At 37.6% G+C, this 21,819-nt stretch overlaps 1 protein-coding gene across 1 annotated transcript in view; it reads left to right on the top strand.

Annotated features, from left to right (window-relative positions):
• Positions 1–21,604, top strand: part of CDC40 (cell division cycle 40) — a 38,667-nt gene extending 17,063 nt beyond the window's left edge. Inside the window, exons 4-15 of the mRNA XM_040550802.1 lie at positions 2,767–2,850; positions 4,507–4,646; positions 5,279–5,375; positions 7,071–7,210; positions 8,163–8,237; positions 8,910–8,955; positions 10,444–10,545; positions 11,664–11,779; positions 12,069–12,202; positions 17,292–17,368; positions 19,617–19,761; positions 20,695–21,604. Coding sequence (XP_040406736.1) covers positions 2,767–2,850; positions 4,507–4,646; positions 5,279–5,375; positions 7,071–7,210; positions 8,163–8,237; positions 8,910–8,955; positions 10,444–10,545; positions 11,664–11,779; positions 12,069–12,202; positions 17,292–17,368; positions 19,617–19,761; positions 20,695–20,872 — 1,334 coding nt within the window. The 3' untranslated portion in view covers positions 20,873–21,604. The remainder of the gene's footprint in view (positions 1–2,766; positions 2,851–4,506; positions 4,647–5,278; positions 5,376–7,070; positions 7,211–8,162; positions 8,238–8,909; positions 8,956–10,443; positions 10,546–11,663; positions 11,780–12,068; positions 12,203–17,291; positions 17,369–19,616; positions 19,762–20,694) is intronic.
• Positions 21,605–21,819: the final 215 nt, after the last annotated feature.

A 21,819-nucleotide genomic window follows, 5' to 3' on the forward strand; every position in this document is an offset into this window, starting at 1 on the left:
GTCAAACACTGGAACTGGCTTCCTGGAGAGATGGTTTTGGACAACGCTTTCAGTAGTATGCTGTAATTTTTGGTTAGCCCTGATGTGGTCAGGCAGTTGTGCTCAATCTTTGCAGGTCCCTTCCAACTGAACTGTTCTACTCTTAACGTGGTTAAAAGAATCGTTTCATACCTAGTTCGGCCTCAGTACTTATGCTAGAAGTGGACTGCTTCATTCATGCAGCATTTAGTGTTTTGATGCCTCTCCTTCCCAAGGTATTAAGGTCTTATTAAATAATAAAGACTTCTGCCCATGAATTTCAAAGCTCTTTGAATATTCAGTAACTTGGGTAAAACAGGATTACTGTATCAGTAAGACTGATACTTTAAGGCTTAAAATGACTCTGACTTGGAAATTAAACTTCTGTGTTTTTTTCGTTACATGCAAGGCCTACAGTCGCTGTTACCTCTTACAATTGTAGACGCTTCACCGCTTTGATTCTGCGGGGAGGCCCCTTCGGTCAGCATCAGTCCAGCGATATTGTTTCACGTACAGAAGCTACCTTGGGTTCCTGTGTGCTGCATTGCACGGAGCAGTGTAAATGTCTTTGAAGTAGCTGTCATTCTGGAATCTGCATCAAAGTCTGATTATTTAACCAACCATTTTCAAATGCATTGGAGTTATGGATGTAGGTGGAATTGTACCTTTCCTTGCTAAAAAGCAGTATGAAATGTCTACCTCCCAAATAAAGCTGAAGGAGACGTAGGAGTCGAGGCACTTTATGTGGCATACCAGCTGAGTAGGATAAAAGCAGGCTGTCTTTTGCAGCTGCGTTTAGGAGCCTCAGCCAGAAAGAAAAGATTCTCTTTCACAAACCCACTAGAAAGTAGAAATTGTTCAGAGCTTTTCTATGACAATGATGCTGGACCAAATTCAATCCAGCTATAAGAAGCCTCTGCTTCCACGGGAAGCTGTGCTTGGCCCAGGGGCCCTATTCATTCGAATACTGTCCCTCTTTTACAAGTACTGAGCAAATAGAGTCCCAGAGACTGTGTCAATACAGTTGGAGGACAAGAAAACCACTGTATTGATTTTGACATAAATCCAAAGTAATATCTCTCTGCTGTTAACAGAAGCCATATAGCTTGGAAAAGAACTCGCTGAAATACTGCCTTAATAAGAGCAGGCAGTTAAATTAGTGAAAGTCTGATTGCAGTGTCTGCTCAATTTGGCTATCCATGGGAGTAAAAAGTCTTCTAGGACAGCAGTGTTCCTGAGAAACGGTTGGGGATTAACTCCTTTGGCTATTGAGATGGTGTTGATAGGTTCTCAAGTCGTGTTCTTGCAAGTGCTTTTATAGGCTATCGGTCTCTGGGGGTGACTGGGTGATCTCCCATTGTTCGTGATTTTCATGATGGTTTCTGTGAACCAGCGTATAAACTAATTCTTGTATTTTTGTTATAAGATTTCTTTGGTTTTGTGTGTGTGATTGCTTTTACCGGAGGGTTGATTATCTTCATTGTTGTTGTTTTTCCTGATAGAGAAATTCTCATTGGGTCCTCAAGGGACAGTTTGTCATTTGAGTAATGTTTAATAAAAAATGGCGATGTGTCCACCAGGGTGCACTCTTACCCAAAAAAAAAAAAAAATAGTGGTCAGTAACTGTTCAGTGCACCTGTTCCTTGGAAACTAGATGAGATTATTTGTCTGGTTTATTCTTGTAAGGTCATCCTATCCACTTCCGGACAAATGGAGAGAAACTGTAAGATATGCATATCAAAATGAGAAACCTCAGTACCAAAAATTGTGAATATCCTGAATATCTACAAAATGATGATACATTTTATAAATTATTTATAAGAGTAAATGCAGCTTTTATTTATTTTTTTTAAACAGGACTCAATAGCTGCAATCAGGAAATGAAGATGTGAATACTTAATTATTTTAAAAATTAAAGGCCATTGCTACTGCTTCTGGCACCTTCCAAGCTACTTAAAACGACTGCTTTCAAGTTGAGGGAGCAAGCTTTCCCAGCCTTGACAGGAGGAGGCTGAAATAATTTCTGCTGGGGGAGACAGAATATGCACAAAGCCGTAAAAAACTTGAGTTGCTTCCATTTCTCTTTCCCATCTGTCTTCCTCCTGGCTGCCACAACAGACCCAGTGGAGGGGGTCTTACTGGCTTTGCCCTGAACTAAAGGAGTATCTGTTTAAAATCACGTGCCACTAACATTAAATCTGAAGTCTTTCCCTTACAACACCACATTACAACACAATAACATCGTTGTGACATTCCAAAAAGTAATGTGTCAGATTACAGCAAACTGGGCTGAATTCAGTGTTGACCTTGGTTGGAGCAGGGTGTTGGGCTAGAGGCCTCTTGGGAGGCCAGAAAGATTCTGTGGCTTTGCCCCTGTGATATCCTCTCTTTGTGTCTTACCTGAATTGTTGCTTATTGTACATATTTTCTTTCTTCTCTGTTGTGCAGATTTAAGCATTCTGGTAGCAATGCATACACAAGGACCTCATGGCAGGGGGGCTGGACTAGGTGATCTCTAAAGGTCCCTTCCAACACAAACCATTCTATGATTCTGTGGTAATAACTTGTAGTAACCCTAATACCCAGGTCAAGTGAATGAAATTTCAAAGTATTTATCATCCTGAGCTTCATCCTGAGCTCCTCGAGCACCAACTGGAAAAAAATTCATGGAACATAGGGGGAGAGAGTACAAAAAATTGTACATCAAAAAGAGAAAATAACATTATTTTGTTTTTCTTTTTGTTCCAGGTTATGCATTAGATCCCTCTATAGATAACCCTGAAGTTGCTACCAAGTATATTGGATCTGTAGAAGAAGCTGAAAAAAATCAAGGTAAATAATTCAGAATCTTATATAAATTGATGACTACTTCCATTTTTTCCTCAGTAAGAAATGGAATAGGTACTAGTAGAAGAAAGAATTATGAGAGTCTTACCAATGAAGATGTGTTGCAATTGTAATGTTATGAGCGAAGAGAGGTACTGGGGGACTGTTTTCCTGAAGTAGCAAATATATCAGGCTATCACTTCTCAAATTTCAAATCTGGAATTGGAACTCTTATGTGTAATTGCGTGGATAGCATTGATTTGTGTATTTGAGCAGAGCTTTTTGGTCTTCTTAAATTCTGTCGTAGGTAAGTTGTCGCATGTTTGCATTAGGACTCTTGTGTGCTATGATAACCACTTAAACCGTGCTGCTCAGTAGCAAACTGATCATTCTGTAAGCAACCTCTAGCACTCCTGTTGGGAATTGCATGTTATCTCTGCTTAGCAGAGTTAAGCTGTTTGGGTTATTTGGAAAAGAAAAAATGCTGGAAAGTTGCCAGATGGTAAAGGCATAGGAAGCCACTGAGAGGATTGACTACCAGAAGCATGGAGTTTGTAATTAATACATTGATGCAAGGTACTTACCACTGAAAGTGGCTTGTTAGCATATGAAATTGTAGTTTAGTGTAAAGTAAATCTAGTGAGGATATATCAAACTGTAGCCCAATATTAAGTACTGAATTTGTAAAGTAAAAATGTGTAAACTTTAGTTATGTTTTCCCTTGCATGATTTTTTAAACATTTTATTTGCATATATGTATAAAGGTTCTTTATTTCTGTTTTCTCTTCCATGGAACATATACAAGGTTATTTCACTCTTTCCATCCAAAATAAGAAAAAGAAAATAGACTTATTTTGACATAGCAACTACATTGAACAGAGATGGCTAAGATTAAATAATTTCGGAAGTAAAACATATCCTTTTGAAACTACAGTTTCAGCAGTATTATTTTGAGAAACCTTGTGACTTTAATATACCATTCTTCTATATGACCATTATTTTAGCTTTTACGTTGCCTATTTCCTTTTGTTTACACAAAAATCTTTTTTGTTTCCCTTTTCCTAGAGGAGTACTACTGATGCTGTAGGAAAGCATTATTTGAAAACTGCACACTGGTTTTGACAGATGAAGTTCAAGGGCACAGTATTTGTGATAAGCTAGCATTTATGGGAAGGAATAAGCTAGTGTTCGGAAATAGATGCCTGTGATTTATTTTCTTTCTGCATTAAAATGCACAGTTGTAATTTTGGATTTGGGAAGATTTTTGGTTTTTGTTTGCTTTGACCTGCTTGCTTGTGGTTTTTATTTGAAACAGAGGGGTAGGGGGATCAGAAGCCAATTGTTAGGACTCTACTATTTTGAACTCTGCACTATTTAAGGTATGAATACCAATGTGTTTGTACAGTCTGCAGGCTTATTGTTAAAAACACAGGAAACATGTATGGTTAAATAGTAATTTAAGTGTCTCTTCCATTACTGTACATAGCTAGCAGTGTTCATAATTAGAAAAGTTAGCAATGCTTTGGCACCAAAATCTGTTTTCCGTTTTCCTGTGTGTATTGGAGGGGGCGGTGGTGGTAGTGTGATTTTTTTTGTTTTAGACTGCTGTGATGTGTTGTATTCTGTGTTAGCAGCTAGGCAGTGCATTGTTTCTTTCTGCAGGTTTAACAGTGTTTGAAACGGGACAAAAGAAAATCGAAAAAAGGAAGAAATTCAAGGAGAATGATGCATCTAACATTGATGGTTTTCTGGGACCATGGGCCAAGTATGTTGATGAAAAAGAAGTAGCCAAGCCATCAGAAGTAAGTACTACTTTAACTCAGTAGATACAAGTTGTTAGTACACTGTGGTGTAATAATACATAACGTGGTGGTTTTAATAGGGATCCAACTGCACTAGTAGTTTGTCTCAACCAGAAGATCCATGCTGTGCTTCAGGGTAATAGAAATGTTTCAGGTGATTTGTTTGAGTAAGGTGTTCTGAATATTCTGCATTCAATTATTTGAAAGACTGTTTGGAAATAAAATAAAATGAATTGTATTTATGTGCCATGTGTAGCGTCCGATAAAAGATGCTTATAAATAGGAGCAGCTTGAAAAAAGACCTAAAGTAAAACTGTAATAATAAAAAAGGGGTGGGGGAGCAACTACTCAACCCTCCAACCAAAAAATGTCCTTCACATTTAGTAAGTGATGCCTAGCTGTAGTCTTTAAATAAAAAGATTATATTTAATTATGTTCAGTGTACACAGCTTTTCAAATTAATCTGATTTTGATAGAAGTATTCTCTTTATTGAGGCTTAGAAGTATTTCTGATCTCATTTAGCAAGTAAATGTGTTTTAAGTAGTAAGTAAACAGTAATGCAATTTTGGAATTTGTTACGTCATTCTGAATGTTTAAATTTTTAAGTCATGATCATGTTTTATTTTTCCAGGAAGAACAGAAAGAGTTGGATGAAATAACAGCTAAGAGGCAGAAGAGAGGAAAGCTGGAAGATGATAAACCTGGAGAGGAGAAGACTATATTACATGGTAATGGCATCTTCTTTCCTGTTCTCATTTTCTTGCTCGCCGTATTTTCTTGCCTGCTGTGTTAATTAGTAAGGATGGCAGACAGCCTCAGCAGTTTTGCTGAGACACCTTGATGTTTCTGTTTTGGAGATAATAGCGCTCAGAGGCATAAGCATAAAGGACAGAGAAAGAGATAAACTTGGACCAATTCCACTTCATACTGTGAAGAGCAGCGTAGAAATGTCATCTTTCAGGCTACTGGTTTTATTCATTTTTCATGTTACTGGGCATGCATATCTCTCTCTTATTTTACAGAGCAAAAAAAATTTAGGTTATGAGTTTGGCTTAGTTTGAGCTTCAGAATTACTGCAGTTTTGTGTCTCAGTACTTTCATCAGCAAGTAGTGCTTTGAGTTGTGGCTCACCTACATGCAATTTAGAAAATCACTTGGACTCGGTACTTCCTCATTTCTTAATGTAAAGGCTCTTGCTGTCATACTATGAATAATTATGTATGAAATAATTACCCTATAGCATATGGTATCTTCAAAGAAAATTGTCAAGTAAGTAAAATTAAGTGATTTTTGGAAACTGTTATTTCAACTGCCTGTATGCAAAACAGCCCTGCCTTACGTTGCTTGGCACAGAAATTTAGCCCAAACTGAGTCTCTCTTTTTGTGTGCCACTTCCTGCAGCCAGGTTCCTACACACAAGCTGGAGCATCTTCTTATATGCATTAAACAGGAGCGGATGAGAGAGATACTTCAGTGATATTAGTGCTTCATTGTATTTATATGCAGTAGGTTATGACAATATTTGTTGAATAGTGACAAACATAAACTTGAAATTTTAGTCATTGAGCATCCTGTAGAATAACTCTTTGTATCCAATTTTCCTTGGTCTCTAAAGCTTCATAGTGAAAGTCCTTACAAGATAAACATTAATCTTCTTGAACACAAGCCTTCCCCAAGCCATTTTGTAGACACCTTTAATCATTAATACCGAGCAGGAGGTCACATATACAAACAAAACTGCCACAGTAATATCCCAGAAACTGAGAAATTGATTTAGTCAGTGCACAGCTTAATGTCATCACTATCCAGCACAAGTCTACTTTGAAATAATCCTTTCAAGCACAATGCATCCCTGCATGTCTGACTGTCCAGTCTCTTCTGTTAAATCTAGTTCAACAGCAGGTGTTGGCTGCTGACCAGTATTGGTTGACCAATATTCATTCACATCGGCTAAATGGATTTTTTTTTTCTCTGGTTTGCAATTCTGTTGACATGACTGATGCAGCACAGAGCTGGCTGGAATGTAAATTGCAAGCAAATGCCAGGGTTAGAGCTGCACGTTATAATCTATGTGGGGTTAGTGTAAGCAGACCATTACCGCCCTGAGGAACTCACTTGCGTTTTGATAATGAGTCAGATCTGTAGGGGGTTAGATTGTTCTAATGTTCAGATTTTCAGATTCCAAGCAGACATTGCTTTGTTTCAGACTTAATTTGAGCCCAACTGATGTCAAATAAGTTTCCACATCCATATCCTATGAAGCGGATTTCTTTTCTTCCCCCCCTCGCCCCCCCCCCAGTTCAGAGCAGAACAGCTGTGTTGAGAAAAGCCTTAACCATGTGTAGCAGTTGAATCTTTCTAAGATAATTACCTCATAAAGTACAATCTATTGGATTCTCAGATTTCTCTCTTTACCTTTTTAGTTAAGGAAATGTATGACTATCAGGGGAGATCTTACCTTCATGTTCCTCAAGATGTTGGAGTTAATCTCCGTTCTACAGTGCCACCTGAGAAGTGCTATCTTCCAAAGAAACAAATCCATGTATGGTCTGGACATACGAAGGTAGGAAGTTTGTGAGTGTACTTTTTTATTTGAGAAACACTTCATTTTGTGTCTGAAGCTAGTAACTTCTATAAAACTGAAGTATCAGTAGAAGGAAGGAATATTTTTCTCATTTATGGCACGTAGCTCATGGCGTTGTACGCCCCACGCAAGATGTTTGCATGGTCAGATGTGATTGTTTCTGATACCTCCATATACTTTTACATGAACATAGTGACTTCCTGACATCCTTTAAAGGGACTAATAGTCTTCATTCACCTCTGTGGGATTTGGAGTTATTTTCAAAACTATCATGTGCATAAGAGGAAGGCTAATTCTAGAGATTGTTGAAAATGCGTTTGTAGAGTAAAAGTGCTTAAGAATTATTTCATATTAAACTTAAGAAAATAGGTTTTATAATTATAATGCATCAGCATTACAAGATTTCCAAATATGTTTTTTAACTTATTATCAGTTTTATTTGTTGTTACGTCATGTATACAGTTTCTTATTGCCAGAGCCTGTAACTATATACACACTTTTAATATTAAAAGCATTTCACTGGTCAGGTTCATAAAAGCCTATACTCAACTTGCTGCTTCTTTTGTCTCTAATATTCAGTATTCCTTCTGGGAATATACTGTGCTGCAATGGGCAGCACCTTAATGGCAGCCAAAAGATGGAAGGAAGTGTGTGTTCAAAGCTGTTACCCTCAGCCACAACTTGTATTTCTTTGCTGTGATTACCACAGTAACGGTGTGAATGCTGAAGGAGGGTGTATGTGCAGCTGTTGAACCGAATCAGTTCGGTGCTAATAACAATGTTCGAAACGCACTGCTGTTTTTAAAATGGAATGTTAGGTTATTTCTTTGCAAGATGCAGTTTAACTTTTTGCCTACAAAAGGAAAGAGGGCAAGTGAACTGAGGAAATATCTACATGCTCTGCTTACTGTTTAATTGTCCTTATTTACAGGGTGTCAGTGCAGTTAGGTTGTTTCCTCTGTCTGGGCATATGCTGTTGTCTTGCTCTATGGATTGCAAAATTAAGGTGAGTTATTTTTTAATTTTTATTTATGTATTTTATACCATCATTGAATACAGACCCTGCATTTAGAGTACGTAAACACTAGGTAATTCTACCAAGGACCTTTTCTTTTTTGTTTGTTACTTTTATTTTCTCACTTGATTTTTAGATTACAAGTTCTCTGGAACAAAGAATAATACACAAGATGACGTGGGTGTTAGAACAGTGTTAATCATTTACTAATAGCATTTAGAAGGTCACAAGTTGTTTAGGTTATTGTCCTTGCCATCATTGTAATTAATTTTCTATGAAGCTTAGCTTTACAGCTAGAAATAGGTTTATGCTGAAGTGGTTTACTGAAGCTTTTGTGGCTTTGAACTAATGTAATTTTAGTCCATCCTATGTCACATTAGAAAACTGATTTTTTTTTTTGACTAGTAAAATCTTAAGGATTTTAAAGTTTAAATTTGGTATGTTTTTGTAGTTATTTTAAGACTTTTTTTTTGCTAATAAGAAGATGATAGCATTCTTGTGAATTTCTGCATAGGTAGTTGTCACTAATCAGTTGATGTCTTATGTTTGTAATTAATTTCTTAAAATATGTTGTCATATATATTTGCACTTAATTTCAGCATCTTTTTTTTTTTTTTTTAACAATTGACATACTTTCTCCCCCATCCTTTTTTTTCTTTCAAGCTATGGGAAGTATATGGTGATCGAAGATGTCTACGAACATTTATTGGTAATAGCATTTTTTTTAAACTGAGTTCTTAATGTGTGTGTGTGTATGTATGTGTGTATATATATATATATATAAAACAACTACATGGAAGGACATGATTTAGGTTAGCTTATTACTTTATCTTAGAAAAGATCTGGAGGCATCCAAGGTAAATGGTACTCAGTGTAATGTTGACAATAAGAATTTTTAAAAGTACAAGTTTTTAGTGAACCTTGGACATTATTCCAGGCAATACTCCTTTCCAAAGCCAAAATTATGAAATGGAATTGCCCTATCCTCATAGTGAGAACAGCCGCCCTCTGTATTTATGCAGGGAGGGCATCTCTCCTTAACTAGGTAATCTCTTATGTACTCAGTTTCTAGTGCAAAAGCATGAGAGGTTTTTGTGTTTTTGTTTTTTTCCCCTAGTTCAGGTGCAGTCTTTGTTCATGTAACAGGTGCTTTTTAAAGCAGATGGTTGAGAGAGAAAAATACAAACTTCATAGCAGCCTTGAATACAGAACAAAAGCAGCTCATTCCTCTTTTGAGATGGGAACATTTCTAGAACACTGCTTGAGTGAATATATGTTGAATAACAACAAAAAAGTCTTCTTATCTGATATCGTGATGACAGCAGTGTGGCAGAGGAGTGCTCAAAAAGGGTTCTCTATCAATAGACTACTCTTTCTGAACGGTTTGACTGTTTTTCTCCGAAAGTCCTTATTATCAACCAGATTTGCTTACTATTTTAATGTTTATGAAAATTTCCTTGCTGTTTTATATGTATATAAATAAATATTATATATAATATTATTTATATGTAATGTAAATATGTATAGCTATATGTATTTGTATGATTACATATAGCTATATATTAGATATTTTTAATATATATAGTTTCAATGCCAACATTTTAATGAAAGACTTCAAGTCTGGTTCGATTCTCAACTGAAAGTATTGGGCTGAGGAGTAGCAAGGTTAACACCAGATGAAAGCATTCTTAATTTTCTAATCTAATATTTCCATGTTTTATACTTGATTTTTTCATTTTAAACATTTCTCCTTTAAATGCATCTCTTGTAGTGCTTGTCCTTCTTCTTTTTTCCTTAGATGTTGTCGTTTATTACAATGTTTTAAACTTCTCTTGCAGCTCTTAACTGATCAGAACAGTCTTTGAACCCAATAGTACTTAAAATTTTGCTTGCATGTCAATTTATGAATGATGCACAGTGCATGTTTCTGTGCAATGCTGTTGTTTCTCTCTCCAGTGCTTTAGCTGTGGTTTTGGTTTTTTAAATAATCATCAGTCTTTAGGAGTTGCTTGTTCTTTGCCACTTGAATGAATCACTGTGCTGAAACTAGGTTTACTAGCGCTCATGAAGAATTTCAAGCGATTTCCTTGTTCTTCTTGCTTTGCTGAAGATGGTAGCAGTTAACTGGAATGTTTTCCCAAAAAAAAATTTAATTCTAAGCATGAATGACTAAAAGTTTATTACATCTTTTCTGCAGGACATGGTAAAGCTGTTCGAGACATCTGTTTTAATAATGCTGGCACTCGGTTTCTTAGTGCTGCATATGACCGCTATATTAAACTCTGGGACACTGAAACAGGTAGGCTTGTAATTCTACACACTCTTACATGGCACTGTGGTAAATACCAAGACGCATTGTCAGTCAGGTTGTAAAACGTTTTTACTACATCAATTAATTGCATGTTTATGTTTACAGGCACAACTTAAGTAATGAAATTGCACTTTAAGCCTAAATTCAATTTAGAAGAATTATTTCACTTGATCTTTCAGCTAACCTGAACATGAAGAGCATTCTGAATAGAAATTGACAGTAGAAATCAAGCTGCTGGTTTAGGAAGTGAAGGGATAGGTGTGATGCTTTCGCAGAACTGTCTGGAAGGTGCTCTGTAACATTCTGCTGCAAATAGTTTCTTCAGTTAAAAAGATTCAAAGTAAATTTTGTCAGTATTCTTTTAAACTAAGGGTGTTTGAAAGTAAGGAAGTTTCCATATTTGAAAAAAATGTTGGCTTCCTTGGTTAGCAGTGGCACAAGTCTCATACAGGTGGCAACCAGAAGGTAGGTCAGATCCTCCAGTCTTGAGTCAGAGCTCAGTTATGTGGACCACCTAAAAAAAAAAAAAAAAAAAAAAAAAAATGCATTGTGCTTTTGAACTAAAAATAGGCTCCTGGGAGTTACGAATAATGCACAGTCAGGATATTTATGGCTGAGGCTGAGAGAGGAGGTCGGTGGTTTGTTTTCTAGCTGGATTACTGTTACCCGTTTTAGTCATGGCAATAAGGAATTCTTGCCAGAGTTCAAGTCTTTTGTTGGGGATAACTTGGATACTAGTCAGGTGATGCTTTGCAAAGACGCTGGTCAGCCTGTGATGTCTTGACTAGTCCTGATGTCCTTGATTATGTCCTGATGATATGTAGGCTGAAGAGCAATTACGTTGTTTGGAAAGCTGAAGTAATGGTATGGGTGAGTGTGTTTGTATGTCTTTTTGCAGATGCATGCTTACAAACACATGAAAGAATGTCTAACTAAAGTGTAGGGTAAATTCTACCCTCTGATCCTCTCAGGACCTTTAAAAAAGGTATTTTCTGCTGTTAGTGAGGTAAAAGTAGAATGAATGTCTCTTTATCAATACCTGTAATGAACTCACCAGCCCTTAGAACTTCCCTCTTGACCCAATATGTATGGTTTGTCTGTTTCAGGACAATGCATTTCAAGATTCACAAACAGGAAGGTTCCGTATTGTGTCAAGTTCAATCCTGATGAAGATAAACAAAACCTCTTTGTTGCAGGAATGTCAGACAAGAAAATTGTGCAGGTATGTCTACTTAATACCTTATTTTCCTCTGATTCTGTCTTAAACGCTCCACCTACAGCTCGAGAAATGGCTAGTTTTACTTGGATTTTCTGATACAACTAGAATTTCTCAACCGGTTATTAAATATTTCCTTGTCTTTTTCTTTCTTTTTGCTAGACTTTCAAAGATTGTTGCTAGAGGATTTGCCTTTTTACCTGAAATTATTTCAGAATTTGAAATAATTTTTTAAAGTCTGATATTTAGTGTAAAAAGAAAAAAACCAGTCTTATTCTGACTTCTTTAATTGTAGTGGGATATTCGGAGTGGTGAGATTGTGCAGGAGTATGATAGGCATTTGGGAGCTGTCAACACCATTGTATTTGTGGATGAAAATAGAAGGTTTGTGAGTACATCTGATGACAAGAGTTTAAGAGTTTGGGAATGGTAAGTTTTTAAAATATTGTATTTTCTTTTTAACGTAAAGTATATTGTAAGCAAACTGATAAGGTAGTTTATTCCCACAAGTATACATAGCAAATAGAACTCAGTACACTTCAGCATCCTAGCTAAATGAGGAAGAGATGAATTTAACTACTACATAATTATATAAACAATTTTAGAAAATCTTTCACAAGAAAGTAAAACCAGAACGATCTCAGATACCCTTGTTGTAAATTTCTGATACTGTTGAAGTTGGGCATATAGTCTGCATATTTCTTTGTTCTGCCACTCAGTCTAGCGTGGGTCCTAGTTCTTAAACATTTTTTTTCCAGAAGAAGAAAACATTCCTTCCAAAATCTAAGTATAATACTTACAATGTCTAGACATTATTAATGTTTAATAGTGAATTATTGTCCCTAGCTTACTGCCCTACTGTACTGCAGTATTTGAAAACTGTTTTTAAAGTCTGTAAAGTGAAATGTCTTAAATAGTCTCCATTTTATTGGTGTCAATTTTATAAGGGCATCAGGCTATGTTTATTATTAGCATTAATTATTAATAATGTATTTTAATGTTGTATCTTATTAAGATCTCTAAAAAAAAAAAAAAATCTGATCATTTAAAACTAGTTGCTTCCTATCCCGTAGCTGAATACTAACGAACCTATTCTGGCTTAATGCTCAAGAGATTTCATAGATTTCCCTTCCTCCAAAGAAAGCACAAGACAGCCTTATCTGCCTGAAGCATGCTGCACTCTATTAGTGATCTCTGTTATCTCTCCATTCCCCATGGGTGTATTAGCCCTTAAATTAGCCTTTTAAAGAAAAGCTTGCTCTGTTATGTTAGTGTGTGTAGTTTTCGAATGCTTTGAACTTGGATATGTTATAATATTATTTAATATTTGACCAATACGTGAAATAACTATCTTAGTTTAGCTTCATTTCTGTTTTTCTGGTAGTCTGCTTTTTGGGCGATCATCGATACACACAGTGTGAATACAACAGGTGACAGGAAAAATGACAGTCTATCCAAGAAAACTCACATGAAACATCATTTTCAATGGCTTCCAATTTTTAACATCTCTGGGGAGAAAACAAACCTCTCCTATTTCTAAAATGTTTTCCACGATGTTCTAGGTCTTAAGACTTTCTGTTTAGGACTTGAAGATTTCTCTAGGACTTCAAACCCCTTTTGGAAATTATTAATTCCGTATCTCTACATATCCATTTCATTTTGCTGTTCACACATGAAAAGCTGTTGCACAATACAGACATTAGTTTGACATTAGTCTCTGTGACTAATCGGTTCCTTCCCAGCTTTTTTTATTTATTTTTAAATCTAGACAAGAGACTCCGGTCTATAATATTTAAATGTTACTGAAGCAGCCAGCAAAACCCACAGAGTGTCTGTGACCTGCTACCATTGCCAGTAGCAGTGGTGGTAATGACCAAAGTATGGGAACCTGGGATTAGGCTAGACACAGAATACTGTCAGCAGATGTTTCTCTGAGAGCCCCTGCTCAGCTTTTCATGATTAGACCCTTTACTGAGCTCCTTAAAGAAAAAAATTTTTACAGTATCATATCTGCTAGGGAATGTCTCCTCTCTGGTGAGTAGGAGGAGGATCTCACTTGCACAAATCTGTTACTTCCTTGAGATTGGATTGCCCTTCTTCTCTGAGCTTTGTGTTGATGGCTGAAATAAATAGCGAAGTGGGTGGATTTAGTCACTCCGTGGGGAAGAGCAGGAAAGGCAAAAAGGTTCTGGTATGGGAACATCACAACCTGATTGTTCCAGTAGCAGAAGTTTTTTCCTGGTGAAGAAAAAAATACGTACTGAGCTTCCTGTACAATGAAGAAAGAGCGTCCTTGTTCAGATAACAGGGAGGAATTGTCAACAGTAGACAGTATTCTGTGATTCAGTTGTTGGGAATTTTTTTATTTTATAAAAGCGAATGCAGTGCTGTGTTCCTAGCGACAACTTGAAAAAACATTTGTCCATAACGTGCTATGATACACGGTTATTGGTCTGCAGACATACTTGACTTCAATATCCAGATTTTCACAACACATTGAAACTAAGCCAATCTATTCAGCATATCAGATTTGGAGTTTGAAAAATTCCACGTCAAACTATTTCGTGCTGCACCTCAAATCCTTTTTTTCCTTAAGTTCATAAGGACAGTTATTCCTAAGCTTCGGGTGACTTGCTTACTGCACAATTTGATGTATTTCTTCGCGTTCCTCAGGCCAGTATTTCTTCAGTATTCTACAGAAACAAAGCAGCCTTCAAAGTAATTTTGACCTGAGTATGGCCTTAAAAACCAGTAATTAAAGCTGGTTTAATTGCTTAGTCGCAGTTGTCTAGAGGAATTTTGTGGTCTGTTTTGTACGCACTTTGGCTTGGCCAGAGCTGGTAATGGGATGTCATGTCAGACTTCATCACAGTCAGCAACTTCTGCCCTGAGACTCTAAATCCCCTTTCCCCAGGAGTTCATGGCATGCGCGTAGATGTCACTGGTAGCGTGCACTGAATTGCAGTTGCCCGGCTGCTGAAAGTTCAGCCTGCAAACACAGGACAGGCTTTCAGACCAAGGGGGGTGTTCAGGAGTCCTGACAGGAGTACTTTAACATTTGCCTGCTTTTACTTTTCATTTGATTGTATCTTCACAGCAGCGATGTTAAAGTTAAAACATGGGTATTATATTCTGTGTTCTCTTTTCGAAATGTAAAATATTTTGTCTTGTCTGCTTCCCATGCTTCTGACCCTACTTGGATAAACAGTGAAATAATTCAGGCAACTGACCTTGGAAGCTTTTATTTCCTTTTACCTTCGAGTCAGCTAGCAAAGCAAGAGCAGTACAGCAGTAGCTTAGTGCTTATTTTGCCAGGCTTGGGAGGCTTGTCACGTCTAGAAAGCTATACCCCCCAGCAGGCCTTTTCACTCCATAATTCCGTGTAAAAATGCTGTAGTCTCCTGAGAGAGCTCTTCATGATGTACAAATCCCAGAAGGGGGTTGTTTTGCTTTTGTGTTTTGTTTTTTTATTCTTTGAAAGGCATTTTCTCTCTCCTGCTTGGGGAAGAAGTGGTATGAGAGCCCCAGATTATTATGTTTCTAGATCTTGACAGACAGAAGCTACTTTTGATATCTAAACATTTTCAGCCTTTAGAATGTGATGAAGAGGGGAAAAATATATAAGGATTTGAAGATCCTTAAATTTAAAAATTTGAACAAACAATGTATCACATGATTTTTCAGGTCAGCCAACCATAACAGTATCTTTTTCAGTAATTTTTAAATTTTTATTTTATTTCAAGTGAGGAGGGCATGTGCGGAGCGGGCTGATATTACTACTTATTTAGCAATTTGACTGGAAGCAAATGGGGAAACATAAATGTCTCTATTTTTCTTAACAGCCTAAGGCATTGTATTCTGCACCTGTCCTTACTGTGGCTGCTAGTTTTCAACATAAAACAGATCTGTCCTGAATAAATTCTAGTAGATGAGCCTGCATCCATTTGTAAAGGGAGAGAAGGTGGAAAACCTACACTGCATTTAAATTTCTCACTGCGGTAGCATTCAGCATTGGAGATGTATCTTCTGTGATTTTATTTTAAAAAAGATTTTTTAAATGTGGCTTCTGATAGGATTGCTTTTACCTAGAACTGAGGACTCCAGGTGCCTGGTGGGCTGAGGGGGTGCTGGATGTTAGGAGTTGGACAGGATCTGGCCTTGCTGCAGTGATGGCTTCGTGTCCTGTTCCAGGAGGGATTTGAAGGCATCTGGGTATTCCCACAAAAGGGCAGGATCCGGCACGAGGTGCTGCACTTCCTGTGCTGTCATGTCGCTCAGAGATTGAGAACATGTTGTTAATCCTTTCGAGATCTGCTGTCCAACAGTAAGCTTAGGTTTGCACACTAGGGAGGAAGTTATCCCTGCACATGCTCTTCTCCACAGTGGGTTCCCCCTCCTCTGATGCTGAGGGGTAAAGGATCTTACATTTATTTACCTTACAGGAGTACTGGTGTTGCTTCCTGGCAACAGGGCAGCTTCGCACCCTGCTGCCCATGTGCACGTTGCTTAACGCAAGAGGACGGGAAATAACTTACTCCCCAATAAACTAGAACTGTAATTACCTTGCTAATGCTGTTAGCATTTCCCTTGACCGTACTGCTGTCCAGCAAGGCTCGGTCAGTGAGTACAAGGCAGCCATCCACGCTCTCTGCCCTGACAGTGTCCCAGCGGCCTTTCTACTGTGTCAATTATAGACACTGAGGCCAGAACCATCCCCTTCGTATTAATTGGTGTTGCTACAGAACATTTTGCACGTCTTCTAATGAATACACTAATCAAATCTATTTTCTGCTGGAGATTTCGTTGTTTAAGAAGAAAGCTGGGTGCATGTCTTCCCGTTTTACCAGCCTTCCAGTGTAGGGTGTGAGGAATGCTGTGGATATGCACAGCTCATTAATAACTCACTTTATATAGTGAAAACCAAATGACTATTCTGAGGAGTAAGGATTAGACTGTAGAGTTTTTTTTCCGATGTTCCACGTGCCTTTGTACAGAACAGGGTATATTCTTAACATATAATGGCACAGTCCTGTATGGAATTGAGACTGAGGAGCTGGCATCCCATTTGGGGAAATCAGGAGGAAAAGGTCACTGTCAGAGAGAAGTGAAAAAGACTCATTATAGTTAAAACTCAAGTCCTTAACACGTTCCAGTGAGACACATGTGTCTATCAGTCTATTCTTGTTACCTACATAAGCAGTTGGCAAGAGTTTCAGTTAAACTGGAGGCAATCAAGTATCTTTGTGTTAAAGTTTAACAGTTGGAATCAGGATTGTGCTGTAGAGTATGGGTCACTTGGTTTGGAGTTAATTCATGCTGTGAGAGATTATCCCATAAATGGTTCCACAACTGGAGTTCTCTGGGTGGGCATTCGTAATTTTGCCCTTTTCCACATCCTTGCTGTGGACAGCACCACTACGTTCTCCGTGATTCAGTGGCTGAGTAAATCAGCTGACTCAAGGCAGCCCTTTGGAGTGTCTCCACGTCTTCATAAAACACATACTTCTTCCTTTTGCAGGGACATTCCTGTAGACTTCAAGTACATTGCTGAGCCAAGTATGCATTCGATGCCAGCCGTGACTTTGTCTCCAAATGGTAGGTTAACACTTTACTGCCTTCTTAGGCAGCTTACATAGGCATGTCTTACTGATTGTATCTGTAATTTTGCCATGCTGCGCTTCCCCGTGGCCCCACACAACCCTACCTTCCCAAAGGAGTGTGTATACATTTATTCCAAGATTGGACTGAATAAGGTTTTGATTTAAATGTTCTGAGAAGACCAAGTATGTCAAAATGAGGGGTTTTACCAGGATAACCGTTGATTTAAATTTAGACCTTCATCCAGAGTAAAAGGACTCTCCTTTTATTTTGTAGAGCTATAATGTGTTCTTTGCAATATTTAAAATATTAAGAGAAACAATGGTGGTGATTGACGGTGGCTGCAAACTACTAAGCAAGTTCATCAGTCCTCATGGTGCTACTGATAAAGCAAAGAGTAATGATGGACGTGTTCCTGTTAATGCTGTTTGTTGCTTTCTCTTCTGAATATAGCCCAAATAACACTTGCACAAGAGAAATTCTAAATTATCTCAGTGTTTCTGTATGTTAACGTTTCACTGGTGTTTATATTCTTCTATAAGAATCAAACTGAAGGAGGATAAAGGGTTAGTGCCTCCAGTAAGAAGTGAAAAATCCTTTTAATAGGACAAAATCTCTTTATGTGTTTTGGCCAAAATTAAATAGCTTTATTGCCAACGTTATTGAAGTGTTACTGGATTTACAGTTAACAGTCCCATTTGTTGAGCAGTGGCTGACGAACTTGTTGCACAGCTAGCATTTTCAGCCAGCTCTCAGCATCAAATTACATTTGCTTTGCAGTGTAAATATTTTATTCTTAACAATTGAAGTAGAGTTTTAATATAGAAAGGAAGATTCTGGAGAAAGAACGCTACATCTTTAAAATGTTAGCTTCCCAAGCTGGGCTATTTCAACCCATATTTCTGAGGTGGCACAACTTGCTGTATTCTGATCCAGTTTTCAGTTCATCTCATTCTTCCACATTTGTATGAAATCTTGTGTTTACCAGATTTCTCATTCTTGTTCCTGATTGATCATTTGAGTATTTGATTTCTGTAATGGGACAGTAAATGATGTTAGGAACGAAGTAGGGTCATTTCTTCAGCTCAAGATATCTCAAGTTAATTAACATTATCTTGACCTACAGTAGTCCAACATCACACAGATCAAGGGCTTTCAGAATAATTACACTACAGATTGTGCCAGACACATAGTGCATCATTTTGGAGTTAAATGAGTCCTTTAAAGAAAATTAAATAGAAAACTTTACAGAAGAAAACTTTCAATTTCTTAGAATCACAGAATGGTTTGGGCTGGAAGGGACCTTAAAGATCATCTAATTCCAACCCCCCTGCCATTAGCAGGGACACGTTTCCTTCTGAAGGGTGCAGGAGATGGAAACAGACCTTTAAAAAGTAGAAGAGAACATGCTTGGGGTACACATGCAATTTATTTCTTTGGGAGTCTTAAGAAAAACCTCTAATTCCAAGCTATCAGGTGGATCAGATTTACAGATAAGTCGACACATTTTGTTACTGCTGTTCAGATAGGACACTGTGAAGACAGCGATGATATAAAGAGTTCAGGACAGAAGTCTCTGTTCTGTGCTGTTCTGTAGTGCATCATCTTCATTGGATTCTCAGGCAGGAGTTAATGCGCTGCCAAGAAGCAGAGTGAAATGGAGTTAAGATTAGAAAACCCTGTTCTTTTTTTTCTTAAATGTCTTCAGTAAATTATATTCGGTTAAGACACAGAATATGAAACGATTCCAAAAACTTAAGGATTTTCAAACTCCCGAGTCCACCTTAGACCTGCTTTTCTCATAAAGAAAAATAAGAGGTGATCATCTTAGAGTACCCACAAAGGAGGTAATCAAACAGATTGCAGCTAGATGTTTTTTTCTCCTCATCTGAATTACTTGATGGAGTGTTTAGAATGTGTGCACCAGCAAGCTTACTCAGTAGCTTAACAACAGATCAGTAAGTCAGTGGGGTTAATGCAGCATATTGTTATAACAGGCAGGGCTTTTTTACAGTTCTGAGGGGTTTTTGTGGGCATAGGCTTCCCAATTCCTGCCAAGCATAAGGTTCTGCCTCTTGTGGCAGTTATAACAGGCAGAAATAAGGTTCTAGGTAGAAGTTGATACTGATGCATAATAAAAATCTGGATTAATATAGTTCAGGAAAAGTTGTGTGTCTCAAACTTTTCAGCCAAGTCTGTTTTTTCACACATGGCACTCTAATATCTTTTTTTATTGCATTTATAGGGAAATGGTTGGCTTGCCAGTCAATGGATAACCAAATTCTGATTTTTGGAGCTCAGAACAGATTCAGATTAAACAAAAAGAAAATCTTCAAAGGTCACATGGTAGCTGGCTACGCTTGTCAAGTGGATTTTTCACCTGATATGAGGTGAGTTTTGTGGGAAAGAGTTTCTTTGTAAACTTGCTAGCGCAGACAGTAAATTTATTTTCAAATCCTCTGCAACATTGATTGATGCACAGCCATTCAATTAACCCAGCATCAGACGGCTTACTAGCCAAGCAGCAGAATGGCAAGTTTGCTCTTGTGGCTTAATTAGACTAAGTTATACTCAACAGTTGGTCCAAACAACAGTAGAAAACAGTCAGCGCATTCCAGATTCCCCATTCTGCAAAGATGGCTTATGTTTCTGTGTCAGAGCATCCGGAGATTCCCCTTGTTTTGTCCAGACCTGGTGCAGCACAAGAGTCTTCCACATCTGACTTGCTTCAATTTCTTTACTGTAGACCAGCTGCAAAGTCTTCCCAGAAACCTTAAGGCTTTATTCCTGCAATATGCATTTGTCTAGAATACCTGGGATTCAGACATACTCACTTTTTCTAAGTTGTGGGTCTGCTGTGGTGAATCCTGACTTGTTCAGAGAACTATCTTTTCTTCATCCTGTTTGCTCAGAAATATGCCGATACATTTATCATTGTATGTACATAAGGTATTCATTACTATAAAAACAGGAGAATAACCTCAGCAAACCTGGAGGAAATAGTGAAGAAAAGTGTCTGTAACTTTCAGATAAACTTCTAGCTCTTCATCTTTGCCCGATGTTTTCTCTTGAGTTCCAGTAACACTCTGTATGGTATAATCACGTTGCTTAGCACGTTTACCTTGCAGCTGATGAATCACCTTCTGCAGGACTTGTGTGCTTTAGAGCACAGCATGAATGCTAATTCTCTGGCAGATATGTTTTCAGACTGTCAGATGGGAAGCTCGCTGGGCGAAGCTCTATTCCATTGCTCAATGTAAACTGTTAAAATACCAGCAGTCTTTGCACTTAATGCAGCTTTTATTTTAATCCCTTTAATACAGCTATGTGATATCTGGAGATGCAGATGGAAAACTTAACATCTGGGACTGGAAGACAACAAAACTCTACAGCAGAGTAAAAGCACATGATAAAGTCTGTATTGGTGCAGTCTGGCATCCACACGAAACATCCAAAGTAATTACATGCGGCTGGGATGGTCTTATTAAACTCTGGGACTAACGAGGCTGCTACAAGGATCTAAAGGTGTAAGCCCTGCAGACATCTGAGACTGGAGTGAATTCAGCTGTGAGGATAGGTGGACATTTTGTAATACAGCTGTTCTCAGCTAGCTGTATATATGCTCTAAAAAATGGGGAATTTCAGAAGACTTGACTCAAAGGATATTGTTCGAAATGTGACATCTGTGTTTGAGAATCTGAGGTCACCTGGAGCATGCAGAATTGAGTGTTAGTTTGTCCTGTCACTTTTTGTGCAAGATACTCTTGTAAAATAAAATAATTTTAAGAAAAACTATTTTTGTGGTTCTGGCTGTCAGAGGTGTGGGGACTTAAAGAAGAAAACCAGCAATTGTGTAATTCTCTTCCTAAGAAGAAATCTTTGATACCTTCTGCAATAGAGCTGGAAAAGATGCATTTGTTTGTGGCTTTTGGCAGTATTTTGTTCTCCCCAAAATACTTCTACCTTTATAGAACACAACCATTTGCTAATATCTGTTAATTCACAGTAGGAATGAACTAATCAGAAGCTTGCAGCCCTCAATTAAACTGTATCAACAGAAAACCACATTCATAAAAACCTTGTTTTGTCTGTATTTAACAATTGTATCATGCTGATCACCAAGTGTCATCTTTGCAAGTACTCCTCAGTTTGAAGATTTTGCCTGTAATGGTCGTGTGCTCGGTGTTTTTCTCTTCCCTTAATGTTGTTAAGTTCCAGTAAGCATGACATATTCAAAAAAAAAAAAAAAAAACCACCAACAAAGTGAATACATTGTATTATAAGCTCCATAAAGTTTCTGACAATTTAATGTATATACATGCCACACTTTTTCTCGTCAAAGAACTTATTTTTAATAAATCTTTTTATAAAAAAAAATTCCGCTTATCTTCATTCAGTTCTTCCATCTAGCACTGTCCATATGAAATATTTCTTATCGTTTGGCATTT

This window comes from Cygnus olor, chromosome 3 (genome assembly GCF_009769625.2).
Source record: "Cygnus olor isolate bCygOlo1 chromosome 3, bCygOlo1.pri.v2, whole genome shotgun sequence".
Lineage (NCBI taxonomy): Eukaryota > Metazoa > Chordata > Aves > Anseriformes > Anatidae > Cygnus > Cygnus olor.